Raw genomic sequence first — 25989 nt, 5'->3', positions numbered from 1 at the left:
AAAGAAGAATATATATATATATAAGAGCTGAAGGTCTAATCTACCCTCGGGGGCAATATCTTCGAGAACCACTTCCTCAGGGGCCTCATCTCGGTCTTTCAAATGGCATCTTTAAGGATGAAGAAGAAGCAGAAAACGATGAAGAAGAAGCAGAAAAAGACGAATAAGTGGCTGGGTGAAAAAATTGGCGAGTATGGGTCTCGCCAGCACTACTATTGGGGAGCCACTTCTTGAGACGTTGCACCGGTGCGGGATGCAACAGTTAGTAGATGGCACCACCTAACTCCACGGAAAGCAAAAGGAGTGAAGCGTCGCACCGGGCAGTTAAGAGAGATGAGCAGAAGTTCATAGTCCGCATATCCTTTCATACGAAGATAATTTGAGATTTCTCTCTCATTATTTTGGGCCAACAACAACAAGAACAACAAACCAGTGCAATCTCACTCAGTAAGGGAAAGCTCTAGCAAAGGGCCATAACATAACTGATGAGAACACTGTCGCATGATCTTATGGCCACAGGCTCCAAACATTGGAAATAGTGTTGGATGAGGACGAAGAGAAGAAAGGAGAAAAATGTTGTTGATGAACGATTGAATGAAGCTTTGGTTCAAGAAAGCTTCCATTTATAGAAAAGGTGGCAGCGTAACCGACGACGCAATCAATGTCTTTTGAAAACGTATCGACAGGCGCAATCAATGCCTGTTGGGAGATGGATTGGTGGCGCTATTATCGCCTTGAGAAAGTAAACCGGCGCTACATTAAATGTTCCTAGGAAAGACGTATCGATGGGATGTCTTAGTTATTGCAAAAGCTGACGTCATAAGCATGACATCATCACAAAAGGCTCGAGGAGATCGGTGTCAAAATCGTTTCTTATCATTTTAATCTAAGAAACGCGGGGACTATTTGTATATGGTAAAAATCAGTAGTCCGATTTTATGACCATTAAGGTGCCTCGTAAAGACCGCCCCCAGAAGGCTCGAAGCTCAGCTCGGGGTTTCGACCCCGAGGGTTCTCAATGATCAACCTCGAGGTAGTGCAAACCAGCGGCTACAGTGGGTCGATGTGAAGTTCCCAAGGCACATGACTAGAGGTGACAAAATCTATTAGGCTAGGTCAAACACGTATCATGGCATTAAATGGTTGTACCAGTCTCATATCTCTGTAATAAATATATTTGTACTATGTTGGGATTCCCCCTCATATATAAAGGGGATCCTTTCCATTTTGTAAGATACAAGATACTACTCACAACATTCAATACAAGAACATTCTCTCTGCTCTCTAACTTAGACTTACTATCTTGATTCTAATACTTACATTTATTGCTTATATTCATTGTGTTCTATTCATTGTTCTTCATTTATTGCTCATTATTGGCCATAAAAAGCCGCCATCAAATTTATCATAACTGTTAATCCTCCATCGACTGCCCTTAGCCGTATATCGACTCGACGTCGAGGCCCCGTATACGCAAGCTCGAGGCCCCGATTTTCAGCTATTCGGTTTGATTATTACACTATCTACAAGCTCTTATCTTATCTTCTAATCTTTCACTTAGCATCTATTGCCTAACAACTAACATAAAAACAGATCACGTATTTTTAAAACCACAAAATCAAATTTAATTGTTATTACCATTTTCAAGGTAAACAATACTCTTATTTCCATGTTTATATATATCCTAGCTTAATTTATAGGCCTAAAGAACCCTATTCTCTATTCATTTTTCTTGACCAACTCTCAACTGGATCCAAGGTGTTTCCCAAATTAAACCTCCGAGTCAATTGTTCTGAAGAATTTGCATTGATTTTATTCGTATTTCACTTATATAAATTTGAACGTTCGAAGATTTATTCAGCGGAAGAACTTGGGAATCTTTGGCAGAACAATTCTTGATGTATTGATAGTACCCAAAATTGAAGAAGTAATTAATATATATATTTTTCCGACAAGATAAAAGATAATTTGCAATTTGCAAATTGCAAATATCACAAATCTGTTTTTGCCATTATAAACGAGTTTTGCATGTCTGTCCATACTTTTGAGCCCCTACACTATTTGTCCATATTTTCCCTTTTTAAAAGCGATGATCTAATCTTGAGGAAGCAATAAATAATCTCGAGAGAGTATTACATTTCGTCTTTTTTGTATATTTAGCAAAACGTTTGCTGAGTTTTCTTTTTTCCGCTTTGATCGGATACTATATTTAATACTAGTATTTAGTTCCTCTAGTCTGGGAGAGGGCATGATTGACCAATACTATAATTTAATTGCCTACCATTTTTTTTTCTAAGGCAAGAAAATATGGTACGTACTTTCTTTGTTAATAACGTCTCTGTCGAGGTGTTCGACTTTTCGACACTTATATCGCATGCAATCTAATTAATAGTATTGAAGCACATCCAGAGGCGGCCAGATTAATATTTATGAAAATAGATTGAAAATTTAACATGACAATTTACAAAACTAGCTTGTTTAATCTTCATATCTTAACCACGTTCAAATTTCTAGCGTGCCTGGAAACAATTAGAATTTATGAAAGATTAAAAAAGACACACACATTCATTTTTTGCATGAGTTCAAAAATTAATTAAATTAAGCACATGGGTTGTTCAGTTGTATAGCGTGTTTACTGAAGTTCTCAGTCACTTTATTAATTGTTGAAGTTTAAAAAGAAGACGTCAGCTGATTATCATCAGCAAATTAAATTAAGAATCTATTCCACTCTTGCAATTTTTAAGGGTTATTAGGCAGAAATTAAAACACTTTTGTGAGAGAGCTAGGATTACTATTTAATGCGCACAATGGTTTCACTAGTATAAATGGGAGGGGGGGGGGGGGGACAAATGATATCATAACTAGATCCGAAATTCAAAGAAAAAGAAAGGGGATGTGGCGTTTTGATTGCATCTATACCCGCTTTTTCGCATAACTTCAACATATGGGACTGAAGTAGCAAATGCATCACGCAAAACATCAGCATTCTAGTAGCCGGGTCTGAAGTTCAGCTCTAGAACTGAAGTTTTTTGTTTTTTAACTGGCGAACTTCGGCTCTAGAGCTAAAGTTTTTGTTTTTGTAACTGGCGAACTTCAGCTCTAGAGCTGAAGTTTTTGTTTTGTAACTGGCGAACTTCAGCTCTAGAGCTGAAGCACCACAATTAGCACTGATTTTTTAAGAAAAATAGTGTACATCTTCTCAGCTCAAACACGAATAAACATACAAAAACTCTAAAATTTTACAGATCATCCTATTGGTAACTTAAACTTTTTCCTAAGAATAATTTGCTGTAAATTTGGAGAAGAAGTACAACTGCCGAACTGTTCAATTAAAAAAATTGACCGTATAACTAAAGTAGCGTTGCTTCTGGAGATAAATACCAGTTTGTTTTGTAACTTGAAGAAGAAAACGAGGGAGGAGAAGGAGGAGGAGAAAGGGGGCTGAAGTTATTTAAAAAGTGGGTACAAGTTAAAAGTTTTTTAAAAAATACATATAGATTAAATGGGGGTGACCAAATAGGGCGCCCCGTGCAAATTTTTACCAACATAGCATATAATCTTTAAGCTAGAAGATCCAAGTCCAACAACTTGAATTATGATACTGTCTAACAAAGAGTTCATTACTCAAATAGTCATTCAACTATCCCAAATTATCTCCTAAAGTCATTTTTCTTTCGTTTGTAATAACAAAGTCATTGAACTATGCCTATTGCATTCAGAAGGTCACTCAACTAGATTTTCCAAATTTTGGATTGCCAAATACCTAATTTACCCTCTTAATTATAAACATTTATCTTCTTTTTATTTTTTTAAAACTTTTTAATATTATGATTTTTCTTTTTTAATTAATTAGAATATTTGTTAGTAATAATAATTTTAATATTAACAACAAAAATTCAAAAATTTATTTACATAATTCAGAATGAAAGAAAATAAAGGTTGTAAAATATATATTCCATGCACGTAATATAAAAATAATTATTTAAATAAAGATATTTAAATTATGCTCAATTATATTATATATGCCACGCACGACTTAACATAGCATATTTTACCCTATACAGATAGTCCCCCTACTTTCCAGTGACATAACTTTGTGTCGTCGAAAAGTTAGTAGAAACATAATAATATAATTGAGCATAATTTTCAAGAATATATAATGTATATTATAAAAATACCCTTATTTAAATAATTATTTTTATATTACGTGCATGGAATATATATTTTACAACATTTATTTTCTTTCATTCTGAATTGTGTAAATAATTTTTTGAATTTTTGTTGTTAATACTAAAAAGTTTTAAAAAAAAAAGAAAAAGAAGATAAATGTTTATAATTTAGAGGGTAAAATAGGTATTTGGCAATCCAAAACTTGAAAAATCTAGTTGAGTGACCTTCAGAGTGCAATAGACATAGTTCAGTGACTTTGTTGTTACAAATGAAAGAAAAGTGACTTTAGGAGATAATTTGGGATAGTTGAGTGACCATTTGAGTAATTGACTCATCTAACAAATGTACTGATCACTTTTTCTTCTAATCCTGAAAATATATTAATGAATCAAAGCTGATTTACAAGAATAAATGTAGTCATGTACTTGTATCTGACACCCTTCGTTTGCGTATCAATAACCTTTTTTTTTGGTAAATTGTTACTTTCCTAATTAGTAGTAGCCAAGGGAAGGAGGTTCTCATATGGTAAGAGCAGTTTGTTTCAGAAATCCTTCTTTGTCCCAAGATGATGTTGATTGCTCTGGGACAGAAAAATTCGAGCTTTGAAGAAGGTTGTGCTTAGTAGAATCTTGCCTTATCTTGCGTCGCGATAGCAACATCGCTTCCCTTTTATGAGCAGATATTTGGCTTTGCGTATCATGTCGTTTGAGTTGCATTGCGGCCTTTCTTTTTTCTGCGTAAGAGCACTTGTTTGGTTCTTTGGAATCCATCAGCTATACAAGTTCAACTTCTTTTTAGCTTTAAAATATTTTCAGCCCAAATTTCTCTAGATGAACTCCCAACATCAACCTGCTTCTTCAAAGTTCATAACCCCTAAACCCCCAGATATTCTTATACCACCCAATTTCAATCACACTCCTACTAACCACATGATTATTGATACGCAAGACCCTACCAACTATCCTATTCCTTATGCTCCTAAATCGTATCTTCATACCCTAACCTCTAATAATGATACATATACACCTTCTACCCAACATGAAACCTCAAACCCTGGACTGGTGCTTGATGATGAACCGGAGGCACTAGCTGATGCCTCAAATTTCATTCCACTTTCTCTTGAAGAAAAAGTAGGATTTACAAACCTTGGCAACACGCAGTAATCGTTAAGGTTTATGGTCGTAAGGTTGAACATCAAATACTTCATCAAAAAATTTATACCTTATGGCAACCCACTGAAAATCTACCTCTCATAGATTTAGGATCGGATTTTTTCCTTCTTAAATTTTAAAAGGAGGAAAACAAGACTCATGCTTTACATAATGGACCTTGGTTCATTTTAAATCACTCTCTATCCGTTCGTCCATGGGAACCAAAATTTATGGCTTCTGAAACAAAAATCAATCGCTCTACTATCTGGTTGCGATTACCTGAAGTACCTACTGAATTTTATGATTTTCAGATTATTTAGAAAGTTGGTAATAAAATTAAAAAATTATTAACTGTTGATACTTGTACCTCCTCAACTACAAGAGGAAGATATGCCAGGTTATGTGTTGAAATACCATTGGATCAACCATTACGCACACATATTTACATTGGAAATCATAAGCAAAATATCCTCAATGAAGGATTAAATTTGCTATGTACTAAATGTGGTCGGATGGAGCATAATCAAAGAGTTTGTACCTACCAACTTCAAGATGAACATCATATTTCTCCTGCTAATATCAACCAATCAGTCATTCCTAACCCTAACCACATTTCATTAGCTAAAGAATGGAAGACATTGCAATTTTCAAAACGAAAAAATTTCATAAAGCTCACTTCCAATAATGTAAATCAATTACAACAAATACCTCATGTAGCTACTAATCCTACGTGTTCTTCAGGTAAGCCTACATCAATTACTCCTAACACTCCTCCTTTACAAGATTAACCATTAATACTCCTAATCATATTCCTCGTCCTCTAACTAGAGCTAAACCACTTATAACTTCCCTTTTAACCACTAATCAATTTGCTACACTACTTCCTAATGATTTTGATAAGTCTAATCTTTTGACTCATCAGGTTGAAAATAGCCAATTAACTTCTTCAATTTCCACTCAAGTGTTTTCTCAAATGGCCCAATTAAAAAAATGGTCATCACTCTATAAATATCCTAAGCCATGCAGATAGCCACGTTAGCCAATCACACATGCATGGCACAATACACTACCCCAATACACCTTATTCATCACCAACACAAAACCTAATACAACATCTACCCAACTATCCCACACCCGGCATACCATCATCTTTGCCTAACCCTAATTTTGTAGTTCCCATGCAACTAGGCAATGATGGTTTTTCCACCTCTTCAAACCATTCAAACACACAAACAACACATCAGTCATTCCAACCGCCCCTCTCCACCATTGATATAGACTCTTCTATTGTTCTATCAAATCCGGACTAAACTACTACAATTAAACAAAAGACTCCACTCAAACCATTATCCAAGTCTCTCATTCTAGAAAATGTTCTCCCCAAATCTCAGTTACCTACACAGACAACAACATTCACCCAGGTAGACCACTCATCGTCTCCAACACAACCACACTCCCTACTTCATCCCTCATCCACATCTGATAATGGAAACCAACACCATTGTCTACACTGCTCAAACTCCACATGCACCAACACAGCTCACCTCTTGGATCGAGACAGGATTACAGAATCACGCTCTAACCTTCACGATGGAGGTCAACCATCAAGAGGTGACAATTCTCATCAACCATCCAAGAGACCTTGCACAAATAGTAGCGGAGAGCATGCAATTAGGGACGAAAATATATGACAGGTACCAATGGTCCATGACACATGCTCCTTATCTTGCACCATATCATCCACCTCCTCTCCCAACCCTATATTGGGATCCCCTCCATCTTCACCCACACCTTCTTAAGATGCCCTTTTACCCCACTCCCACTCCTGCCACCCCATTGATTCAACCATACTGGGATCCGCCACCACCTCCAACCCCAGCTCCATCACCCACTCACTCACCACCACACAATCTCAATCTAGTAGAACAAGACCTCAACTTTCAAGCAGAACTAGAAACAACAGTCGTTTACAATAGAGAAACATGTCCAATTCATGCTTATCTAGATGGAATCAGGGTCTTTGTCCAGAAGGAGGAGTACGAAAGAAAAATATACATAAGGTGTCCTCCGAATCTACAAACAACATTATTTCGTCTAAGGCCAACTACAAATCCAGACGTGGGAAAGTATGCAATGCTTCTACTTCCCACATTTCTTCTTTGACTAGGACAGACAAGAACTCACAAGAATCAAAGGAGCAGTCAACTGCTTGAACCAACTGACTATCATATGAACTTTATTATCTGGAATTGCAGGGGTGCTCAGTCAGATGATTTCAGAAGGAATTTCCATTCATTACTTGACTACAATCAGCCATCTTTGGTTGTACTGCTGGAAACACATTGTCAAAGACACCACACTATCAAGGAGGATTTTAATTTCACTAGCATGATTGACGTTGCTACTATTGGGAAATCTAGAGGAATTGCTATATTATGGTTGTCAGACGTGCTTCATGTGGAGCCAGTGGCCACCACTGCGCAGGAGATACATTGCCATGTTCATGTTCTTCCTTTTCCCTTTAAATGTTTATTTACTGCCATATATGCTAGTACCGACTTAGCAAATAGACAATCTTTATGGAATAACATAATGTGTGTATATGATAGTTATAAGGACCCTTGGTTAATTGGTGGGGACTTTAATGAGATTCTACATGCCGATGATAAATTTGGTGATTTTTCTATTAATAATTCAAGATCTAATAAGTTTTTAGACTGTATCAATTATTGTCATCTAACTGATTTGGGATATAAAGGTAGTCGTTATACCTGGACGAATGGTAGGCATAATAGTAGTAATATACCTGAACGTATTGACCGTATTATGGCTAATTATGATTGGCTCAAACAATACCCTGATGCTTTGGTTACACATCTTTCCCGTACACACTCAGATCATTGTCCTATTAAATTAGAACTACAACACTGCCCATTACCTCGAAAAAAAATTTAGGTTTGAAACTATATAGACTACACACCCTACTTTTCCATCCTTAGTTCAACAAGTATGGCTAGACAATTTACATTTGATACCTGCTATTAATCAGTTTACTACTACAGTACAAGAATGGAATAAATCCACTTTTAGTAATATTTTTAAACATAAAAAGAAAATATTGGCTCGTTTAAGCGGTATTCAATCCTCTATCAATTATCCAACTAGTACTTTTTTACATAACCTAGAACATATATTAACCCTGGAATTTAATAAAATCTTTAGGCTTGAGGAGGATTTTTGGAAATTAAAGTCACGTATTGACTGGTTAAATGATGGTGACGCAAATACAAAAAAAATTCATCTTAATACTCTCAATCGTAGGAGACATAATCGTATCACTACGATTCAAGATCAAAGGGTAAATTGGATAATTTACCCTATTCACATCAAGGATCATATTACACAGTACTATCATTATCTCTTTACAACTCAAAAAATCACTTCTTTTAAAAAGAGTAGTTTACAGCCTTTCAATGTTTTAACATCGTATGATCAATCTTGTTTAACAAATCCATTGCAAGACTGGGAAATTATAACTGCTATTCAATCTTTTAAAGCTCTCAAAGCACATGGATCGGATGGACTTCATCCTTTATTTTATCAGAAATATTGGAACATAATTGGTAACTCAGTAAAATTCTATTGCCATAAAGTATTCAACGACCATCAGATTGACCCTTCTATTAATACCACTTTCATTTGCTTAATACCCAAAAATAAGAATGCATCCACTATATTGCATTTTCGACCTATCAGTCTTTGTAATACGATTTATAAGATCATTACAAAAATAATTGTTAACAGACTAAAACTTGTTCTAGAATATATTATTCATCCAACTCAATCTAGCTTCCAGAAAAATAAAAGGGCGGCGGACAATGCTATTATTGTCCAAGAAATCATTACCATATTTAAAAAAATGAAAGGTAATAATTTAAACATGCTTTTAAAATTGGATTTGGAAAAAGCTTTTGATAAATTAGAGTGGTCGTTTATACATAATACTCTAATCACTCATAATTTCCCACCCTCTTTTATTAAACTAATTATGTCATGTATTACAACTACTACTACTTCAATTTTGATTAATAGTAACCCTACAGACTACTTCACACCCACCAGAGCAATTAGACAGGGAGACCCATTATCACCTTATTTATTTATTCTATGCTTGGAAATACTTTCGAGAAAAATTTAATACATCAGTCGATTATCATGCTTGGATACCACTTTCAATAGGAATCAAAGGACCTCAGTTATCCCACTTATTTTTTGCTAATGATATTATTCTTAAATCAAAAATTACGGATAAATCTTGTCAAGCTATTATCAATACTATTACTCATTTTACCTATCACTCAGGACAAACTATCAATTTTGATAAATCCAAAATATTTTTCTCCAAAAATCACTCACCTAATATAAGATCCACTATACTACAAATCTTCCACATGAATGAGGGGAAATTTTTTGGAAAATACTTAGGCTTCCCAATATTTATTAATAAGCCTGCTAAAAGAGATTACCAATTCTTAATCGAAAATTTTAAAATAAATTAACAGGCTGGAAAACAAATTTTTATCCAAAGCAGGAAAGACTACACTAAAATACCTACTTATATACTTACCTATCTCAATCGTTATCAACGTAATTTTCTTTGGGGAACAACTCAACATAAGAAAAAATTACATTTAATCAAGTGGGATACCGTCACACAACCTCTGGATAAAGGAGGGTTAGGAATTCAGAACCTTTTCCTTAAAATACCAAGTTTTGCATGCAAGTCTTGCATGGAGGCTATTTCAAAATCCCAATCAACTCTGGGCACAAGTGTTATTACATAATTACTTACGACCATCTCCACTGATCAAAAAACATATTTTAACAACTTGGCGTAATATTATGAAAGGATGGTCCTATTGTGGATTAGGGTTTAAATGGAATATAACAACAGGAACTCATGTAAAATTCTGGACGGATCCTTGGGTTAGTCAGAATTACGTACTTCGTAACTGCATATATGGACCCCTTCCTAAATATGAGGAAAATAAAACTGTTTCACACTACTATTATAACCATACATGGCATTTCAATATATTGCCATTCAATTTACCAACTCATTTACAATCTATAATCAACGACATATATATGCCTCTTGTACCCTTAACATATGACCAATTTACTGGGCTCTCACACAAAATGGCATATTTTCTGTTAAATCAATATACAATTCTATTACAAATAGTATAAATCCTACAAATCCTAATCCAATAGATAGCTACAACTGGATTTGGAAACTTCATATTCCTCCAAAGATATCTTTTTTCTTATGGTTACTTTGCCATGATAGACTTCCGACAGCTGCTTATCTCACAAGATTAGGTCTCCTTAATTCATCTATCTGTACTCAGTGTCATATGGCCCCTGAAACATTACAACATATATTTCTAGAATGTCCGCCTGCTACATACCTCTGGACTATGCTTAAGATATCCACTATCAGTACCAATTCTCCTCTATCCCATAAGGCTACTCTAACTTGGTTATATCATTTTATACATCAACAACTACTATTTACCCAAAATGATATTCCAAATCCCACTCTTATACATTTTGCATTATGGGAACTATGGCTTTTACGCAATTAAAATACTCTAGATCATCAAAAAGGTTGTTTAAATATTTCTTCCATCTTTACAAAGGCTGCAGAATTTTATTACCTTACAAATCAGAGATCAAAGACTTATTCTTTAATATCGTTATATGTAAAATGACACCCCCCGACCATCCATACTTATAAGCTGAACATTGATGGATCTTGCTCACTTAACCAAACCAAAAATGGTATTGGGGGTCTTTTTCGTAATCACCAAGGACATTGGATTATAGGATTTGCAGGAACATCACTACATGGGACAACTATTCAAACAGAACTTCTAGCCTTGCTCATGGGATTGACAATTGCTATCCAAAAGCATCTCAAACCACTTATCATTAAGACAGATGCACACACCATACTCGGTATGTTCAACTCCACTACATTACAATACACTAATATTATTAATGATTGCAGGTTATTACTACTACAACTAGATAGTCCTCCTCTCCAAAGCATCTACAGGGAGCAAAATTGTGCTACAGATAGTCTAGCTACCTATGGAGTCATGCATGCAAAGGCAAACTGTCTACTTTTTGGAAGTCCACCACCTTTTGTCTCATCCTTATATCAACAAGATCAAAATGGGCTGCTCAGAAGAAGGATGATTAAAAATAGGTCTACTTTATGTAATAGTAGTATTGTACCTAGTATTGTACCCAGTACTCATAGTAGTATTTTGGCTAGTTCGACTTTTGATCATAGTTATGGCTCTTCTATGGGGGCCTTAGGTTCTAACTCTAGTATTGTAAATCTGATGCCTCTAATGCACCTCTTTAACTGCTCTCTTGTAAGAGCTTGATTATATATATAACTATCTTTTCAACCAAAAAAAAGATAAAAGGCAGAATGTCTCATTGTTTCTCTAGACTAGACACGATTTATTTAGTACACATAAACTTCTAGTAATCCAATAACATCCTTGACTATTTGATAATCTTTATCCCATAAATGCTGATGTGATAAGCACTCCGAGAATTTCATAAAAATTACACGGGGCGTCCTATTTGGTCGCCCCCATTTAACCTATACCCATTTTTTTTTAAAACTTTTAACGCGTACCTACTTTTTAAATAACTTCAGCCCCCTTTCTCATCCTCCTTCTCCTCCTTCGTTTTCCTCTTCTTCTTCTTCTTCTTCTTCTTCTTCTTCTTCTTCTTCTTCTTCTTCTTCTTCTTCTTCTTTCTTCTGCTGTTGTTGGTGCTGCTATGGAACTTCAGTTATTAAACTTTTGTGTAAACATATCTGGTGCAATGATAAGACAAAAAATTTGTTACACTACTGTATTCCAATCAAGAAATACGAATGGATCTGCAAGTGATCATTGTTTGGCACCATGTCCTTTTTCACCCTTAACTTCAGGCTGAAGTGAAAGCAAACAAATTTAGCATCTTGCCCATGACAAGGAAACACCAAGTTACTTGTATAGTTGTATGCAATAAGAAATAAAATGTCCATTGCTTATATAGTGCTGAAGTTTTTACAAATGAACTAAATAACTTCAGCTCTAGAGCTGAAGTTCGACAGTTCCAAAATAAAAACTTCAGCTCTAGAGCTGATGTTCGCCAGTTACAAAATAAAAACTGTAGCTCTAGAGCTGAAGTTCGCCAGTTACAAAATAAAAACTTCAGCTCTAGAGCTGAAGCTCGCCAGTTACAAAAACAAAAACTTCAGCTCTAGAGCTGAAGTTCGCCAGTTACAAAACAAAAACTTCAGTTCTAGAGCTGAAGTTCGCCAGTTACAAAACAAAAGCTTCAGCTCTAGAGGTGAAGTTCGCCAGTTACAAAATAAAAACTTCAGCAAAGCAAATAGAGAACAAAACTTCAGCTAATATGCTTAAGTTCAGCAATTACAAACAAAAACTTCAACACACTTGCTACTTCAGGCCCGTCTACTAGAATGCTGAAGTTTTAAGTGATTGTGTTTGCTACTTCAGCCCCGTATGCTGAAGTTATGCGAAAAAGCGGGTACGCTTGCAATTGTTTTTTGCAAAGCAGGCACAAGTTAAAACGTGATACAAAAAGCGGGTGTAGATGCAAATCCCCCGAGAACTTCATAATACAAATACTCGTCTTAGTTATTAGATTCATAATTAAATATTTATACATATGTAATGGATTTTTTATACAAATACATAATCTAGACAACAAGATATTAGGTTCGTGCAAACTTGTAGCTAATGCTCTAGCTCCACATCTGGTAGGTGGAGATTTTAGCCACTTATCACTATTTAATTTTTACTTTTGTTTTTGACTCCTAAAGTAACTATTTAATATTATTTTCTAATGGATTTTATCTGATTTCAGGTAGTGAAGTAGCTTAGTGGAAGAGAAGATGAAAAGGTTAAAATGAAGCTAAAAAAATAAGTCTAAATTTTCTCAAATCTAAAGGTCATTAATGTTGGTATTATTTATAATGCAAAGTCAAAGATTTCTTTTTGCAAATTCATTTACAACCAATAGCTATGGGTCTTTTTGTTTTACTAGTATCCTATCTATTTTCAAGTGGCCAAATACTCTTAGATAATTGGTACATGACAAGAGTTTTTACATGTGGCATTGATTTAAAGCCAAGTGTTGAATGACTTTGATAAGTGGCAATGCAAATGTATCATGTGTTTTCAAGCATGGAAGACTAGGTACACTTGTCAAATGGACTAATATATTTAGACAAGTGTTAAAAAACTCTCCACACTTGTCATACATGCAATCTCCCTAATTGCCTATAAATAGGATGGTCATTAGCCATCATATTCACTAAATTCTTAACCAATAATTCATCTTGCCAATCATTACTTTTTTCCTACAATATTTTAATTTCTGTAACAGTTATAGAAAATACCTTCATCTTCTCTTCTTTCTGGGCAACTGTTTTGTGCAAATTCTAAACTTTCAGCTATGAGTGCACGTGTTTGGAGGTGCTGTGGAACCTTGGGGAGCGACCAGTCTTAACGATTTACACTCAGTCGGGCGAAAATCGCTTTCAAGGCAGTGGCTTGCCACGATACAGTATTTTTGATAAGTTGTACTCTTCTTTCCTTCTTGTTCTTATTCAATAGTATCTACTCATTTTTCTTACAATTTGAAAGCGATTTCACATATAATATTGACTAATGGCCACCACTTTGAACAAAACACTTCCTGATCTCTCAAAGCTTGAGCCTTTAGATGGAAACAATTATAAACATTGGTCCCAGAAACTTTTAATTTTCTTTGAACAATTAGAAGTTGATTATGTTTTGTTTAACGATCCTCCTGCAGATATTGTTGCTTATAATTCTAATTCTGCTAATATTGTTATTGCTGATGATGCTGCTAAGAAAAAATTTAAAAAGGATAATAAAACAGTGAGAGGGCATCTGCTTAACCATATGACTAACCCTCTCTTTGATTTGTTTATAAATTATAAATCTGTTAAAGTCATATGAGACAGTTTGGAGAAAAAATATGGTGCTGATGACGCAGGAAAATAGAAACATATCGTTGGAAAGTGGATCAAGTTTCAGATGGTTGATGATAAGCAAATCATGGAATAGGTTCACGAGTATGATAACTTGACTGCTAGTATTTTGAGCGAGGGCATGGAGATGTGTGAGATTTTTCAGGTTAATGTTCTACTTGAAAAGTTTCCACCTCCTGGAGTGATTACAGGAATCAACTGAAACACAATAAGAAAAAATTAACTCTTCAAGAACTGATCAGTCACATGAGGACTGAGGAAGCAAATTGTCTCAAAGATGAGGAATCTGAACGGCTTAAGGATAAGATGAAATCTCTATCTCTCTCTCTCTCTCTCTCTCTCTCTCTTAATTCTTCTAAAACTAATCTTGTGGAATCTTCTAGTACTTTTATGAAAGATAGGTTTAAGAGAAAACAGAAGAAAGGATATGTGAAGACGCACAATTACTTTAGTAAGTCGGAGGGCCATATTCAAAAGTCAAAAGGATCTTGCTATGTCTATAGCAAAATTGGTCACAAGGCTTTTTAATGAAATCAGAGACAAGGACAAAGCTCAAAGAATGGAGGAAAAGCTCCAGTCCAAGCTAACCTTACTGAGGGTGGTGATGTCATTGCTGTTGTGATTGTTGAGGTGAACATGGTGGCTAACAAAACCAACTGGATAGTGGACACAGATGCTTCAAGGCACCTTTGCGCCAACAAGGAGTTGTTTCACGACTTTGAGGAATCTACTGTGTGTCTATATAGGTAAATCCACAACAGCTGGAGTTATGAGTAAAGGAAAAAATTCTCCTTAAGTTAACTTCTGAAAAAACCTTAGCCTTGAACAATGTTCTATATGTACCCTCCCTTCGTAGAAACTTAGTTTTTGCTGTGCTTCTCAACAAAGCAGGTCTTAAAATTATTTTTGAATCTAATAAAGTTATTATTTCTCGTGGGGGAGACTTTGTTGGGAAGGGTTACCTTAGTGGGGGTTTATTTGTACTGAACATCGCTCAAGAGAGTACTAATAATGCTACTACCACTTTCAATTCTGCTTATATTGCTGAGTCTATTGATTGTGGCATGGTAGGGTAGGGCATGTTAATATTACTTCTATTAAAAGACTTAGAAAAATAGAATTAATTCCTGCAATTAATGTTGATAATTTTTCTAAGTGTCCTGTTTGTGTAGAAGCTAAACATACCAAAAAGCCTTTTAAGAATGTAACTAGTAGAAAAACAAAATTGCTTGAACTAGTACATTCAGACGTAGTAGATTTCAAGAACATTGTTAGTAAGGGTGGAAAGAAATACTACATCATCTTTGTAGATGACTTTTCTAGATACACTAAGGTATATCTTCTTAAGTCAAAAGATGAGGCTGAAAGCATATTTTTGAAATACAAGGCAGAAGTAGAGAATCAATTAGACAAAAAATCAAGAGGCTTAGGTCTAACAGGGGGGTGAATATAATACTAATACTCTAGAAGCCTTTTGTGAGAAAAATGGTATTATACATGAGGTTAGTGCTCCCTATACTCCCCAACAAAATGGTGTAGCCGAACGGAAAAATAGAACCCTTAAGAAAATGATGAATTCTATGCTTTTGAGTTCAGGTTTATCTGATAATATGTGGGGGAAACTGTTTTATCTGCATGCTATATTCTTAATAAAGTCCCTCATAAGAAGTTAGATAAAACCCCGTATGAGTTATGGAAAGGGTTTGCCCCTAACTTGAAAATTCTGAAAGTGTGGGGGTGTTTGTCTAAGGTAGGTCTATCTGATTTTAAATAAGTAACTATTGGACCCAAGACTTTTGATGCTATTTTCATTGGTTATGCTCAAAATAGTGCTGCTTATAGTTTATGTCTTTGAATGATAGTTCTATTTGTAAATCTAGAGATGCAGAATTTTTTGAGCATGTTTTTTCATTGAAAAATAATGTGCCTAGTGTTGTGCCTAATAATGCTTCTATATCTATGTCTATTAATTCTCATATTGTGCCTTCTTCTAGTGTTACTATTAATGAGCATGAAAATAAACTTAGAAGAAGTAAGAGGCATAGAACTGAAGCTAACTTTGGTCCTGACTTTATTACTACTTTCTTGACTGAAAATATTAACCTTGATGTTTTGTGTAATGAATTAATATCAATCTATTTAATAGAAGAAGACCCTAATACATACAGTGAAGCAATGAGGTCAATAGATACTAGTTTTTGGAATGAGGCCATTAAAAGTGAATTAGATTCTATAGTTTCTAATCACACTTGGGACTTAACTGATTTGCCTAAAGGTTGCAAACCCATAAGTAGCAAGTGGATATTTAAGAAGAAATTGAGACCTGGTGGTACAATTGAGAAATATAAGGCTAGACTTGTGATCAGGGGTTTTAACCAAAAGAAAGACATTGATTACTTTGACACTTATTCTCATGTGAATAAGATAGCGACTATTAGAACTCTTGTTGCTTTGGCCGCTATTCATAATTTAGTGATATATCAAATGGATGTTAAAACGGCTTTCCTAAATGGTGATTTAAAGAAAGAGATCTATGTGTCTCAACCTGAGGGATTTGTGATCCAAGGACAGGAGAATAAAGTATGCAAATTGAGAAAGCCTTTGTATGGTCTAAAGCAGGCACCTAAGCAATGGTACTAAAAGTTTAATAGCACATTAGTGGCTAATGATTTTGTTGTTAATGCATCTGATACTTGTGTTTATTCTAAGATGATAGGATCAGATTGTGTTATTATATGTTTATATGTGGATGACATGTTAATCTTTGGCCCTAATATGAATGTCGTTAATGAGACTAAGAATTTTTTGTCTTCTAAATTTAAAATGAAAGATCTTGGAGAAGCAGATATGATTTTAAGGGTTAAAATCGAAAGAAATTCAAATGGTTGTTCATTATCTCAGTCTCATTATCTTGAGAAAATGTTGAAAAGGTTAATTGTTTTGATGTAGCACCTGTGAGAACTCCTTATGATCCTAGCGTACACTTGAAAAGGGATAAGGAATCTAGTATTTCTCAAACTAAGTATGCTAAGATAATTGGTAGTGTAATGTTTCTCATGAATTATACACGACCTGATATTGCTTATACTGTTAGTAGATTGAGTAGATATACTCACAACTCTAGTAGTAAACACTGGAATGCTCTTCATTGTTTGCTAAGATATTTGAGAGGTACTATGGATTGGTGTTTGCATTTTAATAAATTTCATGCTGTTTTAGAAGGATTTTGTGATGCAAACTAGGTTATTGACAATGATGAAGTTAGCTCCACCAGTGGCTACGTGTTTACTTTGGGTGCATGTGCTATTTTATGGAAGTCTTCAAAACAAACTTGTATAGCACAATCTACTATGGAGTCTGAATTCATTGCTCTTGAGTTGGCAGGGAAAGAAGCCGAGTGGTTGAGAAACTTGGCAGACGTGCCTTTGTGGGGAAGACAAGCTTCACTAGTTTCTCTACATTGTGACTCACAAGCGGCAATTGGAATTGCTAAAAATAGTATGTACAATGGAAAAAGAAGACATATCCGCATTAGGCATGGTGCGGTAAAACAATTATTGAAATATGGTGTTATTTTCTTGGAATATGTAAGATTCGAAAGAAATTTGACGGGTCCTTTAACCAAGGGTTTGGCAAGGAGAGTTATCCTTGAAACGTCGAGGGGGATGGGGCTAAAGCCCATGGATTAAGGAAGTATGGTGGATACCTGTTTGTGGTCAAACGAATCCATATGAGACCTTAATATGCACTACATTTCCTATCCCTATGACGTGTGGTAGTGCTTTATAAGGTTGAACTTATTTTGCTCTTAATGATTCCATAGCCTTAAGGTAGTCTATGTGTAGATAGACTTGATGGAATCACCTATGTGAGTGTAAAAGTGTGGTCGCCTTTTATGAAAGACTTGGGATGTCTTTCTAGAGCACTCATGAGACCCAAGGTACGTGCATGACCATAAAAGCACTTTGTTAGTATCACAGAGTTTGCATAAAATTAAGGATATAGTATGTGTTGTGGGAGTCTCAATTAATGTCCATTCAGTTCAAGAGTACTTCACTTTGTGGATATTAGTTGTTGCCTCATTTCACTACGTGTCAATTCAAATCGAAAGATATTGACACTTAAGTACATGTTCCTTCTTTTGCCTGAAATTGTTCTATTCTTGTCTTTGCATTAGTGGGGGATTGTTGGTATTATTTATAATGCAAAGTCAAAGATTTCTTTTTGCAAATCCATTTACAACCAATAGCCATGAGTCTTTTTGTTTTACTAGTATCCTACCTATTTCCAAGTAGCTAAATACTCTTAGATAATTGGTACATGGCAAGAGTTTTTACATGTGGCATTGATTTAAAGCCAAGTGTTGAATGACTTTGATAAGTGGCAATGCAAATCTACCATGTGTCTTCATGCATGGAAGACTAGGTACACTTGTCAAATTGACTAATATATTTGGACAAGTGTTAAAAAACTCTTCACACTTGTCATACATACAACCTCCCTAATTGCCTATAAATAGGATGGTCATTAGCCATCATATTCACCCAATTCTTAACCAATAATTCATCTTGCCAATCATTACTTTCTTCCTACAATATTTTAATTTCTGTAACAGCTACAGAAAATACCTTCATCTTCTCTTCTTTCTGGATAACTGTTTTGTGCAAATTCTAAACTTCCAGCCACGAGTGCATGTGTTTGGAGGTGATGTGGAACCTTGGGGAACGACCGGTCTTAACGATTTGCACCCAGTCGGACCGAAATCGCTTACAAGGCAGTGGCTTGCCACGACACAATATTTTTGATAAATTGTACTCTTCTTTTCTTCTTGTTCTTAGTCAATATTATCTACTCATTTTCCTTACAATTAATTCCCAGTAACACGAAGCAATTCAATGTTTTTTCCCCAAGACAATTTACTGTAGTTATGTTGAATTTATTCATACAACGACGAATTTATTTTAATACTCCAATTTATAAGCATCAGCTCTTTACAAGTTACTTTTCAAATTCTTTAAAGGAATAGAACAATCGTTCTTGTTTTTTAATTTCGAAAACCTACACTCCTTACATGTGTTCTTATTTCGTTCAATTTAAAGACAAAAAGCTGCTATTCCTATATTTTTCTACTTAATTGACATTTACCTGGCCTCTTTGGAAGTGTCTTATTACTTTTCCGGAGAAAATCAAAGATTCATTGACATCAATTGATACGATATGATTAAAAAAAAAACAGAAAAAAGACATGGAAGATATTAGAATAACTATTATCCTATTAGAGACTTGTGTTAGGACTTAGGATGTATCTCTTTTTTAACACTGCTTTCATTTTTTGGCTTTTTAACCAAAGTGCTCCGCTTTAATTTTAGTAACAGGGCAAACCTACTTGTTATGTGCCTGTATTACTTTTTGTAGATATTAATCTACTTTTTCATGTTGGGAGTTGAATAACTTATCTAGAAATTTGTGAGTTTTAATTTCTTTTTTCCGCGCTTAGAATATAGGATACTATTTGTAGTGTATTTAATTAGTTCCTCTAGTTTGGGAGAGGGCATTCTTGACCAATAATTTGGTTACCATTCATTTCTAGGTCAAAAAATTAGTCCACGTTGTTTCCTATTGATAATAACGTCTCTCTCGAAGTTGTTTGGACGCTTACATCTCATGCAAATTTTAGTGTATATTTATTACTATTAGTATTACTTAAAACATATCCAACAGGCGGCTTGATTATTTAAGATAATAATGGATTTAAAAAACTAACTTGTCGTTTTGCGATCCAGCATGTTTGATCTTCATATCTTCACCACGTTCAAAATTCTTGTGCGTCTGGAAATATTAGAATTTTGGAATATTAAAAAATACAAGAGACGCTCACTTATTGCATGCGAGTTCAAAAGTTATATTAAGCAAATGTTTTGGTCAATTATAGCGTGTTTACTTCACCTCTCTGTCATTTCATGAATTTGTTGAAGTTTAACCCGAAAAAGTCAGCTGATTATCATCAGCAAAATAAAGGACCTATCCATTTTACTTACATTATTTACTTTTTAAGCCTTATCTAGCGATTATTTCATCACTTAGAGGGTAAGCAAATCAAACTGTAGAACGTTTGTAACTTAGGAATCAGTATTTAATGCATAGAATGGTTCTAGTCTAAATAAAAATAAAAATAAAAATAAAAGGAAAGAGAATGACATCTGAACTAGATTCTAATCTCAAAGCAAAAGAAATGTATATGGCGTTTTACTAATTTCACAACATCACATTAATTAAGTCTTTTAAGTGAATTTATTTATATGAATACATCAGAAACGAATAGGAAATGAGCCAAATGCAAAGGCAAAGGACTTTGTAAACCTAACTTATCCTAAATTACTAACACACACACACATGCCTTTCCGTTTTACATCAATAATTCTTTTCTAGGCAGCACCTCAAAATGATCTAATAAGGCTTGTATCGTACATAATAGAAATGCTTATCAATTTATAATTAGTACCGGATGTTTGCACTAAAATAAATAATTTATAATTAACCTTAAGAATCAATGACTAAAATGAAAATATATGAATTAACTTTTCTCCACGTCAATGCATCAACATAAATACTATGGAACGCAAATAAAATATTCTTAATATTCCCTCCGTTTTAATTTGTTTGGAACTTTTGTGAGCACAAAAGTCAAATTGACTATTTTTCGGTGTGAATTTGGACAAAGTTAAATTTAAGTTTTTGGAATAAAATTTACATATTTAGAAATAACTTTAAAAGTATAATAAGTCACAATAGTTAACAATTCAAAATATTTAAAAACTATTGCAAAGAATAAGATCAAAGAAAATCTTATTTAACTCTCAAATATTAATAAGTTCATTCTTTTTGAAAAAGGGAGAATAATTTATAAATTTGAAGGAATTTCCTTCCCCAATCAAAGATATACTATTACAAAAGGATCTAACAAAGAATATTTCCATGGAACGTAAACTTTCCAACTAAAGGTAATTATGCGGAGAAATGGCAAGTTAGAGTACTTAAAGAGAAACACGGAATAACGAAAATCCATTAAGCTTGCTCGTAAATGCCTAGATTGTATGAGATCTAGTGCAAATGCTTACATAGTACAATGGTGCCTGTTTGGCCAAAAGGTCATCGAAACTAGCTTTCAAATTAAATTAATAGAAACAACGAAGGGGTAAATCTTAGTTAAACATAATAAACTCCAGATCTATAAACTAATCAAAAAATAAAGCATACGATGAGATACAGGTAATCAATCTTATTGATACTTTTCATTTTGTCTCCCTTTAACAAATGGTGGAGACCACTTTACATATTCTCTTGGAGATTGCTTTGTTCTTCCTTCTACTATGAAGGTTACAGAGGAGAGGAAAGAGAGGGAGAGAGAGAGAGAGGAGCCGTGCCCCTTACAGAAGGTTTTTTCCCCATATATATAGTTATAGAATCTTTTCTATGTACTTGGTTTGATGCTCTTTCGTACTACGTCCGCCCTTGTCGTCCCCTGAACGTTGCCTTTTGACTTGATGAGTATTGTGAGTACGGAATTTGGAATAAATTATGTCGTCTTTCGTTGCCTCGCCGCTTGGACGGGATGTCGGTTGGATCAATAGTAACGGTCAGATTTTGACCAATACAGTATCCCTTAATCTTATAATATATTTTTTTCTATGAATGTGTTACAAGAGTATAATTCCTTAATAATTAATGGGTAACATATCATGACTTAGTTCTTACAATTTCAACACGTTTTCTCATCTCATTTCCATATTTGATCATCCTAGTTTTCTACTCCTACAAATACCCTCTTCCATTCATTTATCGCTTAACTAACTTCATTTCCTCTCTTCCCTCAACAATCCACTAAGTAACAATTATATGGCAGTGGCCACCACCGTGTCCGGGGCGGAGCACAACCGCATTATGTGGCGGATGAGGTTGCACTCTGCACTTCGGACCGTTGTGGCGTATAGTATAATTGGCAGCTCCACTCTTTATGGACCACCTTGGTTAAGAAAATTAGCGGCATTTCCAGCATTCTCATATGTAACAGCTACTCTCATCACTAGCGACTCGACTCTAGGGGAAACGTTGAGTGGCTCTTGGCATGCAATTCTTGCCACAGTTCAAACCATGCCGCTTTCCATGCTTGGCGTATGGATAGCAGCCAATGGGTCCGATAGGTTGTCGCCGGTCGCTTCCGCCCTGGCATTGGCGCTAACTTCTTTATTGGTAGCTCTGTTAGAGTGCACACATTTTAGGTGCAAAAAGATTGCTTTCGGGCAGCTGGTGCTTGTGTTCGCTGATGGTGTTATTCGTGGAGTGCATACGAGTGTTGTTGTACACCCTCTTCGTGTTGCATGGAGTACAGTCCTTGGAATCGTTGCTTCTCTTCTTGCTTTGTCGCTCCCTTATCCGAAGCTAGCTTACTTTGAGGTTCGGTGTTTGACTGCACTATACTTCTCTTTTATTTTACACACTAGCAGTATATATATTTTAACGTGTTGCAGAAGGTTAGAAGTTAATTACACTATTTCTTGATGTCATATTTGTGTATATGGGCGTAATGCAACTCCCTTCTTTAACGTGGAAGTTCAGAAATTGTAGGCAATTGTTGATTATTTAGTTTGATACATAACTCTCAATCTTTTGGAGTTCTTTTAGGTTCAATCACTTTCTAATGAAGCCGTAAATTAAAGAACTGGTATTTAAGCATGGCTGAAACTTGAAGCCTTATATTTTTTATTTTGTAAATCAATTCAGGTCAGAAAATTACACCAATTATATGCTGAAAACTCAAAAGAGAGAGTGGATATATATTCAAGGGCAATTATTTCCCAAGACAATCTCAATGCAGTTGAACTATTATCCAGAGCCAAGCTCCATTCTCAAACAGGAGCCAAGCTTTTCCACAGCACCAAAGTTTTGAAGGTAACAAAACTTCTTGGACCAATATGGAGTATGTATCTTTTGATATATAGTATCTCACTAGGTTACATATTCAATCTCCAATTAAAGTGACAATTTGTCCTCAAAAGTATAGAAATCCCCTCTAAAATACCTGTAATTCATTATTTTATGCTTCTTTTTGCAGGGAGGTCTAATGTGGGAAACACCTTGGCTGCGATTTTTCAAATATTGTTCCGATGTTCCAGGAGACAATGAACTCCAAAACATGGAAATAACAATAAGAGGAATGGAAATCGCCTTAACTTCATGTCCTTCATTTTCCACTGTCCTGGTGACCGAAGAGTTAAAGGGTGCCTTACAACATATGTCTGAGCAAATTTGTCGAAAATCAGAGCAAACTACTCATCAAGAAACAAAGGTAGACTTACACAATGAATCCCCTTTGATCCATAATGACACCATATCTCCGTCTCAAACAAGCCTCCCTACATTTTTCTTCCTATCTTGTGCAAAAATGCTGCTCACTAATTCATCCCCGTCACTTCTCAAAAATTCCAAACCTAATGCAGAGGTCCATCCAAAAAGATTGTGGCATAACATTTGGATGAAACGACCAAGAAAAGAAACATTGGCGTTTGCATTTAAGTGTTCTGTTTCTTTAGGCCTAGCTATGTGGCTAGGCCTACTATTTGATAAAGAAAATGGTTTTTGGGCAGGCCTAACTGTAGCCAGTAGCTTAGCACAAGGCAAAATAGCAACATTTACAATTGCTAATGCTCAAGCACAAGGAATTGCATTCGGATCAGTCTATGGAGTCCTCGGTTGCTCTATCTTCAAAAGCATCGATAACTTAAAATTCTTAGCCCTTCTCCCTTGGATCATTTTCAGCAGTTTTTTGAAAAATAGCCGGATTTATGGCCAATCGGTTGGAATTTCAGCATTATTAGGAGCGGTCATGATCTTAGGACGAGAAAACTACGGCCCTCCTAATGACTTTGCCATCATAAGACTAACAGAAACTTTTATTGGATTGTCTTGTTTCACTATGGTACAGTTCTTATTCAATCCGAAACGAGCGGCTAATCTTGCAAAGAATCAATTACATTTCACAATGGATATTCTCAAAGATTGCATGAACCAAATAGAGCAGCCAGAAGTGCTGGGATTAATGGAAAAACAGAGGAAATTAAAATCCCATATCCTGGATTTACAAAAGAAATCTCATAATGCAGAAGTAGAGCCTGATTTTTGGTTTCTTCCTTTTAATGCAACATGCTACAAGAAGCTCCAAGGTTCTTTATCAAAAATAGCCGATTTATTTTACTTCATGATCTACAATATCAACAGTATGTCACAAGATTTCCAAAGCTGTGGTGTTGATAATCGGAAAGAGCTACAAGAATGTATAAATGATGAATTGGAGCATTTGAAGGAAACTACAAATTCCTCACTAACTTTTCTTGACAATAAGCCCAGTTTGATCAAGTTGTTCCCAGATGATGATCAAGAGGAGAAAAGAACTAATGATCTTGAGGAGGGGAAATTACCAACATACCCCAAGTCAAGTAATTTGACTAAACACAATGATTCAAAAGGAGAAAGAGGATTAAGTTTTTTTCTTGAGAGATCAAAAAAAGTGATTGATCGAATATTGAGTAGCCAAGAAAAGGAGGAGCAAAAAGGAAAGTTAATTGTTTCATTGTATGCATTGGGATTTTGTATAAGCAGTATGTTGAAAGAGATCAAAGATATTAAAATGGCTATGAAGGAATTATCACACTGGGAAAGTCCTTAAAACCCAAAAGAACTTGAGTACTAAAGTGCTGGAAATTTCTCAAAGTATTCAAGCATAGCAGCAAAATTATATTAGATTTTTTATGTATAGGTATCCTAAGCAGAAAGTTTGGATATAATTTTGATTGAAAGGTAGAGAAAACATTATAAGATTCATTTGTATAGTCAACTTTTTTTATATAGCAGAATAATCAAGCCACATAGGCTAAATTACATTGACTTTTCTCTTACTTCATCTTGCGTTCACTTGCCAAATTTTTTGCTACTCTAAAGCAAACGCCTTGTTTAGCAAATATATATTACTCTGACGACTGACAGTACAGAAGAGCTGTTTAAGATAACACTGTATCTTTTTTGTCATTATAAACTAGTTTTACTTGTGTTCCCATATTTTTAACCCCTACCTTGTTTGTCATATTTACCCTCCTTTTTTCAATATTCCATTATTTTAGCAAGCAATAAATAAATAAATTTTGATTTCTTTGAAATATATCATGCGTGAACGATTTTGGAAAGATATCCGAAAGATATGAATCCCCAGCATTCCGAAGAAGACTCTTTTTTATTTTATTATTAATCTATCTATATCTATATAAAAGAGGGAATGGAAGAGGTGACTTGGCAACTCTCTTTGGCCAAGAAATCCATTTATCTTTTTTCTCCTTTTTTGTGTCTTTTTTCCTATTTTTTCCTCATATTGTAAGAATAAAACTACTCAATTAAAGGTCATCATCAACATTTTCGTTGTATGAAACAGTTCAGTAATTAAAGGAACGGTGCATTATTACTCAATTAAAGGGGATCGATGCCATTTTATTGTATGAAAGTATG

General features: G+C 34.9%; 2 protein-coding genes across 2 annotated transcripts; both read left to right on the top strand.

Annotated features, from left to right (window-relative positions):
• The first annotated feature begins 14682 nt into the window (after positions 1-14682).
• LOC138883768 (uncharacterized) lies at positions 14683-17076 on the top strand. The gene is made up of 5 exons (XM_070164479.1): positions 14683-14865; positions 14974-15182; positions 15293-15503; positions 15593-15769; positions 16279-17076. The coding sequence occupies exons 1-5, from the start codon at positions 14683-14685 to the stop codon at positions 17074-17076; spliced, it is 1578 nt and encodes a 525-aa protein (XP_070020580.1).
• A 5256-nt stretch (positions 17077-22332) lies between these two features.
• Positions 22333-25159, top strand: LOC104235477 (uncharacterized). Its single transcript, XM_009789255.1, has 3 exons — positions 22333-22890; positions 23218-23385; positions 23549-25159. The coding sequence occupies exons 1-3, from the start codon at positions 22333-22335 to the stop codon at positions 25157-25159; spliced, it is 2337 nt and encodes a 778-aa protein (XP_009787557.1).
• The last annotated feature ends 830 nt before the right edge of the window (positions 25160-25989 follow it).

This window comes from Nicotiana sylvestris, chromosome 12, assembly GCF_000393655.2.
Source record: "Nicotiana sylvestris chromosome 12, ASM39365v2, whole genome shotgun sequence".
NCBI lineage: Eukaryota > Viridiplantae > Streptophyta > Magnoliopsida > Solanales > Solanaceae > Nicotiana > Nicotiana sylvestris.
Note: the sequence above shows the minus strand (reverse complement) of the source record. Positions and strands in the feature narration are given on the sequence as shown.

Excerpts from the sequence above, each read along its gene's own strand:
- LOC138883768 (XM_070164479.1), top strand. The coding sequence starts at position 14,683 with ATGAGGACTGAGGAAGCAAATTGTCTCAAAGATGAGGAATCTGAACGG. Across the intron at positions 14,866-14,973 it reads GAAAACAGAAGAAAGGATAT|AGACAAGGACAAAGCTCAAA; the intron begins GTGAAGACGCAC and ends TAATGAAATCAG. Across the intron at positions 15,504-15,592 it reads AGTCTATTGATTGTGGCATG|TGTCCTGTTTGTGTAGAAGC; the intron begins GTAGGGTAGGGC and ends AATTTTTCTAAG.
- LOC104235477 (XM_009789255.1), top strand. The coding sequence starts at position 22,333 with ATGGCAGTGGCCACCACCGTGTCCGGGGCGGAGCACAACCGCATTATG. Across the intron at positions 22,891-23,217 it reads CGAAGCTAGCTTACTTTGAG|GTCAGAAAATTACACCAATT; the intron begins GTTCGGTGTTTG and ends AAATCAATTCAG. Across the intron at positions 23,386-23,548 it reads ACAGCACCAAAGTTTTGAAG|GGAGGTCTAATGTGGGAAAC; the intron begins GTAACAAAACTT and ends TTCTTTTTGCAG.